Source organism: Vigna umbellata, chromosome 4, assembly GCF_029865625.1.
Source record: "Vigna umbellata cultivar VRB3 chromosome 4, Vumbellata_1.0, whole genome shotgun sequence".
In the NCBI taxonomy this organism is placed as follows: domain Eukaryota; kingdom Viridiplantae; phylum Streptophyta; class Magnoliopsida; order Fabales; family Fabaceae; genus Vigna; species Vigna umbellata.
The window spans coordinates 7,433,908-7,441,792 of record NC_142168.1 but is presented as its reverse complement, the minus strand read 5'-3'; the positions used below and the strand labels follow the sequence as shown (position 1 = coordinate 7,441,792).

Genomic DNA, 7,885 nt, shown 5'->3' with positions numbered 1-7,885 from the left:
CTCTCTAAAAAAAAATCAAGCACTCACTTTTTCTCTCACGGTGTTTGACTCTTTCCTCTCTCTGTTTTTCTCTTTCTCGGTACTCAGAGCATGAAGCTCTGATACAACTGTTAACAAAAAGGTGACCCACACAAATGATAATACTGTTCAATTCACTGAAGTTACTTTACATTGAACTTTGACAACCTTTAAATAGGTGCAAATAGGTCTTGGGCCAAGTACAAATAATAAAAAGTGACAATAAAATATCAACAGACTCAAAATAAAATCTACTTAATCTATCTCTATCTTATATCAATAAAATAAAATAATACTCTCTTAAATAAATGGAAAATCAAAACTACCTATATCTATTTTATCTCTATCAAAATCAATTCCCAAAACTAATAAAATAATATTTAAACAAAAAATATTAATAAAACCCTAAAATTTAAGTTTATCCCAACACTTACCTCAATCCTATTGCAATTGGGTCCTACGGTACGGTTTCTAGAGAAGTGTTAGTGTCTTCTTCCATCGATGGTTCAAACAGAATGTTAGTGACCAACCACATATTGTTGCTTTCTTTTAACAGAGAATTTTATTTTTTTCTCTTTGACTTCAATCTTCCCCTTTTTCTCATAAATCAGTTCTACAAAAAATCACTACTTACGACGCTAATGTTTGCTAGTGTTGTAATATCTCTGGATTCTCTACTGCCATAGAGATGATGTGGATCAGTTCCAAATCTAAAAGATTGTCAGGTCATATAGGTCTACTTTACATTAATTTGTTGAAAACTAGAGGATAAATTGTTAATTAATTTAAGGGTTAAATATGTTTTTAGTCCCTAAACTATTGGCCATTTCTGGTTTTCGTCCCTGTTTCAAAGTAAGGTACAATTTGGTCCTCATTCTTTTCGAAATGTTCGTTTTAGTCCTTGAAAACTAAACACTGTTTAAAAATTTGGTCCTCATTTAGCAACAAATGAGGACTAAAACCAAAATTCCGAGGACTAAAACGAACGTTTCAAAAAGAATGAGGACCAAATTGTACCTTACTTTGAAAGAGGGACGAAAACCAGAAACGACCAATAATTTAGGGACTAAAAACATATTTAACCCTTAATTTAATTTGATACAAGTGTTCCATTTATGAATGATGATTATATTGCTCTGAATATGCAGTCTTTTTTAAATTTGAAATCTTTGCTAGTTGTTGAGCTACTTATGATGATTTCAAATCCTTATTTAATTGAACAAATTGTGTGTCTGGTAAAGCACATACTTAATGGCATTTGATGCCCTTTCTTTGTTCATGTTTTGAATTTTAACCAGCTAGGACAATTTGTAATCTTTAGGTTTTCTATCCTACTGATTAGTGTTCATTTGGAATTTGATTTTCGCAGGTTCTCGGTGGCTATAGATGAGGCTCGATTTGGGTTTCTTTAAGTCTCTTCGATTTCTTGCAGGTTTCGAAGGAGGAGAATTGTGGATCAGGAGCTCGCATTTGGGATTATATGTTTCACTGTGGTTGAATCACAAGGAAGGAGATGAAAATTGGCCATGGTGGCTGGTCATGATTGCTCGCGATTGTTGATGGAGTTCACGTGGTTGTTTTTGAGTTTTTTCAAAAGTCTGGCGAAGAAGATGATGGTGATTTTTTGGTTTCGTTGCAGTGGCATATGGGGGAGGAAAATGTAATCTGGTTGTTAGGAAGAAGCTGGTAGTGGTGGTCTGAGGTGTTGACGACGGCGGTTTGTGGCTCTAACGTTTTTGGAGGTGGAAGATGAAGTTGAGGTGGCAAGCAACATTTTTTTAAAAATTCAAAATTGACATGTCATATTACCTCAGTGTGCCACGCCATGAGAAAAAGTGGACAACTCGTTATGTTTTGGCCAAGGAGGCACCTGCACCGTTAGATTTTCAATGTCGTAAGTTAAAAGGACTAACTTGAACCATTTTTACACAAATTGGGACCTTTCTAAACTTTTTTTAAAACTTAGGATCACTTTGAACAAACCTCCTCATTTGAGGGACCAAAATATGTATTAAGCCTTATTTTGACGTTATGAATGAGGAAGGAGAAAAAAAACCTATCGCATAAATAAAGCAATGAGGGTTAACACGTTTTTAAAAAAGAGAAAAATAACATAATACACCGTTAACTACCTAAGAAAGAAATTAACATTGTTAATCATGAAAAACTAAATTCGAGACTTAAGAAAAGAAAATGACAAAAATAAACCAAAGTTTTAAAAAATGACGAAAATAAAAATTGTGAGATTTAAAAATATATTTAATTTTTTATTTATATTGATTAAACTTAGATTTTATTAATTTAATGTGATATTAATTTATTTTTATAGAAGTTTAGTTGCTTTTTTTTATTGAGTTGGAAGTTGACAAAAACTTATATATTGATTATGCTTTTGATATAGGTACGTAATAAAAGTTTCCAAATATTAAAAAATAATTGCATTTGACAAAATATTATGCCATATTATTCATTAAAAAACCAAATTCAAATATGAACTGATTTAATTGATTATCTGTTAAAAAATTCGATAGATCAAATCTTTTTTTTTTATACCATTTTATTCTTTTAAAGAAAGTCAAAGTTAAACGTGTTTATAAGAAGATTCAAATCCAAATTTGCTCAAATTAACTAACTCTAGTGGAATTTAATTGACTTAATAAAAGCCAGAAAAAAAAAATCACTGAACAAAATAAAAAGCTACAATAGTATGTTTTATTTTTCTTTTTCAAGTACCTTATAAAAGTCTTTTTTTTACAAAGTCAATAAATTAGATACCTTAAACTAAGCCATGTGGAACAGTGCCTTGCTCGATTTCAACAATTTCGAACGTTAATATTCTGTTACTGTTTCTTTCATTTTATTGTACTTCTTTTTTTGGCTTTGTCATTTTGTAGGAGCCTTCTTCCCCTGTCCACATATGTTGAATGATTAATAATAGATGTTGTCAATGATAAATATCAATATTATTTATTATATTAAGAAAATAAACACAATTAATTGCTATTATTTATATCATTTATCATCCTTATACAAAGTTGCATGACCAAAACTAAACAATATAGGTCAAACCACATAACAGTTAAGCAATTAATGTATTTCGAGTATATAATAATGAGATTGTACGCTAAATGTTCTTAAAATATTTTTTGGACAAGTTGATTGATTAATTATTGTTAGGTTTAATTGCTTCCTTTGTCCCCAGTTTGGTTGAATTGTGTCAAATTCATCCTCATTTTTTAAAAAGTTTCATTGTCATCCTCACGTGGTGTAAAAGTTTCATTGTCGTCCTCACGTGGTGTAAAAGTGTCAATTGAATCCAAACATAGAAAAAATTTGTGTCAAAGTAGTCATTTTTCCTATATATCTGTGTCTTCCTTTCATACAAAGTACATATATTCATTCTACCTTATCCAATTTAAGGCTTTTCATAGCTCCAGAGAAGTGACATATGAAAGGAAGACACAGAGATATAGGAAAAATGACTACTTTGACACAAATTTTTTCTATGTTTGGATTCAATTGACACTTTTATACCACGTGAGGACGACAATGAAACTTTTTTAAAAATGAGGATGAATTTGACACAATTCAACCAAACTGGGGAAAAAGGAAGCAATTAAACCTTATTGTTATTAATTGAGTAAATTATTAAATACATATCTTTAAAGACACCTATTCTCTTACCAAAAGTACGTTACATATGATCTGTTAAAAACAAATAAATTTGTCCTTTATTGTTATCAAAGAAAGATGAAAAATAATTTATTTATTGTAAGGGGCAAAGTCTACATAAAAAAATTATATAAATTTGAGATTAAAATACGAATAGTTATTTTAAAAACTATAAACAAACATTAATCTATTTTAGTGGAGCACAGACATATTTAACCTATATTTTTTTCATACAATACTAAAAAGATGTTATAAAGAGAAATTGGAAAAGAGTATAACGTTCTTTTTTTCTGTATTTATTATTATTATTATTATTATTATTATTATTGATGTTGTTGTATGAGAAAGAAAACAAAAACAAAAGAGTACACAACCAACATGAAACCCTTTCATCAGCACTCTTTGCTGGCTTCATCACTCAACCTTTTTTGTCTGTCTGTCTCTCTCTTTTACAGACTTCCTTTCATGCTGCTAAATTTTCTATTGATCTCATTTTCTTACAACCCCACATTCTTTTTTCTTTCTCTTTTCTTCTCCTTCATTCAAAGCATTGATTTTCATCTCTTCACTTCACCCTTACCGCGTAGCCGGCGTCGGAAAATCCTCCCTTGTCTTAATTTTCCGGCGAAGCAAATGCTACCCGCTTCCTAGAACCTCGCCGTGTGCCGGAAAGTTCACTCTTTTCTTACTTTTCCGGCGACCCATTGTCCTCTTTAGTCTGCAGCAATGTCAATCTTCGACGGAGCTTTCATGAACACGCAACTTTCCAAGCACACTTCTATCTTCGGGCTCCGTCTCTGGGTCGTGATCGGAATCCTCATCGGCGTCTTCATCGTCTTCACGCTCTTCCTCCTCTCTCTCTGTCTAGTATCTCGTCGGAACCGCCGCCGTTCTGTCGCCGGCTATAAGGTCGCCGGATCCGCCCAAGCGGCGAAGGAAATTCATACTATAGTGCACCTTCCTGGATCCCACATGCCCCGGCCTCCGGCGAAGGCGCCGGAGATCCAGGTGGAGATGGGGAAGGCGGAACACCGGGTGGTTGTCCACTGCGATAGGGTTTCGAGTGAGGAGAGTAAGGGAACGATGGGGAGTGGTTGCGAAACGACGTCGTCTTTTGGAAGTGGGAGTGTTGGTGGGCTAGGGCTTGGGCCTGAGGTTTCTCATCTTGGGTGGGGGAGGTGGTACACTCTGAGGGAGCTTGAGGATGCCACTGGAGGGTTGTGTCCGGAAAACGTGGTTGGTGAAGGTGGCTATGGCATTGTCTATCATGGGGTGCTCAATGATGGTACCAAAATTGCTGTCAAGAACCTCTTGAATAACAAGTATGTCTTTTTATTTAGTATAATTTCTGTGCTTATTGGAAACTTTCATGAATATGACTTTTACTCTCAACTATAATTTTCATAAATATAGCTTACAAGGTAGTTATTGTAAAAAAAATAACTAACATGTACTAGTGTTTGAAGATTCTTCTCAATGTTGAAGGTGTGGTGAAGGGGAGGGTAGTTTAAGGTAGCCTGATTGAACTCATGATTAGCTGATGATCAAGGTTCAACTGGGCAATTTCTGTAAAAGTCAATATATTTATCATATAATAAGTTGAGTTTAACAGATACATAATTAGTCGGAAATTATTGTTGATATGATTTTTGTTATAGAAGTTAACAAACTTTTTATACATGATAATTTGTTAATGGATGACACTGTAGAAGACTTTACCACTGTGAGATGTATTATTTATTGTAACATGATAGCTTGACTTTTATTCTGTCTCGATTAGTCCTTGTTGCAAGTTTGATGCTTTGGTTGGATGTTGGAATGGTCTTCAGAAATCTCAGGAAAAAATAATTGTCTAATTTATTTGTGTTTGTTGATGTCAATATTTTCTGGTGATTCTGTATCCTACAGATGGATATTGTGTGATGAGTGTTCAAATATTGGTTCCCCTGTGTGAACTGGCTTTTTTCTTAATTTGGCTCACATGATGAAAAAATTTTCATTTGTGATTTTTCAACCCTGTGTTGCCCGTTGATTTGTGAATCTGGGGAAGGACAAAAGCAAATGATTTGCTTTTTGTCGTGTTCTTTTTGGTTGCAAACAAGTTTAGTAAAATTTTGCTTGAAAATACTACTTGTAAATATTCAATTGTCTCTATTATAATTGAAATGATTTAGACATGCTGTTCGTTATTCTCTTCAAAGATTGTCCTGGTGGCAACCAACCTTATATATCCTCGCCAATGATACCAGCTTTTTGCTGTAGGCCAGTGTTTGTTTCTTTTACTTTAACCAGTGTTCTACTTTTTAACTTTTATTTTTGCGTTATCCTTGTCTGGTATGCTAGAAGTTATCCTTGAAGTGAGTCACTCGTGTGAAGAAAAGAATAATTTTTCTTTTGATCTCCTTCTTCCTACCAAATTGATTAGTATTTCATTTCTTGGAGTTTTGTACTCTAATGTATTTTATTAAGAGTCTCTCTCATATTGGATTGACTATTTCATATTTCTATCTTGTGGTTCCATGTTCCTGGTCTTGTGCCTGTCTTTATCTTAAAAACAAGTAATTCATGTTAAACTTTTTTTTCAGGGGCCAAGCTGAGAAAGAATTTAAAGTAGAAGTAGAAGCTATTGGTAGAGTGCGACACAAAAATCTTGTTCGGTTGCTTGGATACTGTGTTGAGGGAGCCTACAGGTATCGATATCTTCTCTTACAAACTAAAGAAAAATAAAAATTGATGCTATAAACTCTGTTTGGTTTGATGAGATGTGAGATTTGAAGTGTGGTATTGTTTTCACAGGATGCTTGTGTATGAATATGTAGACAATGGTAATCTAGAACAATGGTTGCATGGGGATGTCGGACCTGTCAGCCCTTTGACATGGAACATACGCATGAACATTATTTTGGGAACTGCAAGAGGGTACCGAATTTGTTATAAACCTTCGTAGATTGGAATCCATGGTGATGTTTGATTGTATTGATCATGTGCTTTTGTTTATCTTTTCAGATTGGCTTATCTTCATGAGGGTCTCGAGCCAAAAGTTGTTCACCGAGACGTGAAATCAAGCAACATACTCATTGATCGCCAATGGAACTCCAAGGTTTCTGATTTTGGACTTGCCAAGCTTTTGTGTTCTGAGAATAGTTATGTCACAACTCGAGTGATGGGAACATTTGGGTTAGTATGAATAAACCAAACATTTTCCTATCTGTTACCAAATTAGAATTAGTTTCAGTTCCTGTATGATGATTATTGTAGTCAAAAGATAGTGACTCTCTTTTCTCTTTTGGTAGTTATGTTGCACCAGAATATGCCTGCACTGGAATGCTGACTGAGAAGAGTGATATTTATAGCTTTGGAATCCTTATCATGGAGATAATAACTGGAAGAAGCCCTGTTGATTATGCTAGACCACAAGGAGAGGTTAGATGCCATCACCAAGAAAAGACAACTGCTAACATATCTGCCATCTTCTCTCTTTTTTGGGCTAACTATGCATGTTGGAACAATTACAGGTTAATTTAATAGAATGGTTGAAGACTATGGTCGGGAATAGAAAATCTGAGGAAGTAGTTGATCCTAAGCTCCCTGAGATGCCAGCTTCAAAGGCTCTTAAACGTGCTTTATTGATTGCTCTTCGGTGTGTTGATCCTGATGCAACAAAGAGACCAAAGATGGGACATGTGATCCACATGCTTGAGGCAGACGACATGTTATTCCACAATGTATGTTCTTTACCTTCTTAATTTTAACTTATACTTTATTTGACTAAAATAAATCAATGTCATTCAATATGCTACCCACATAAACTTCTTTCCCTTTCCTGTCTTAGGAACACAAAACTGATGGAGATTCTTCTCGTTCCTATCAAAATGAACATAAGGACTCAAATTTAGACAAGAGAACAGATGGTGTCACTGATCAAAGTGAAGATGCTAGTAGTAGTAGAAATAATCATCAGGCCACTACATGGAGATGATAACAAGCTGATAATTAAATAGAACTACGTGCTTATTTTTTGGTCTCTACTGTTAGTTTGTCAATTCTTATGTCTAGCTCAATTTAAAAAATGAAAGCCGTGTTCCCATTTTTTTCTTTATTATGTAAGTTTCCAGTGTTGTTATCAACCCTAATTTGGGATTCATTTTCAAGTGTATACTCTGATTCCTTATTATAAAGTAAAAAATTTATGACC

At 34.0% G+C, this 7,885-nt stretch overlaps 1 protein-coding gene across 1 annotated transcript; it reads left to right on the top strand.

Annotated features, from left to right (window-relative positions):
• The first annotated feature begins 4,071 nt into the window (after positions 1-4,071).
• On the top strand, positions 4,072-7,885 carry LOC124834704 (Protein kinase superfamily protein). The gene is made up of 7 exons (XM_047309469.2): positions 4,072-5,012; positions 6,276-6,380; positions 6,487-6,609; positions 6,697-6,867; positions 6,984-7,113; positions 7,206-7,415; positions 7,523-7,885. Exons 1-7 carry the CDS (start codon positions 4,417-4,419, stop codon positions 7,667-7,669), a joined length of 1,482 nt encoding a protein of 493 aa, XP_047165425.1. The 5' UTR covers positions 4,072-4,416; the 3' UTR covers positions 7,670-7,885.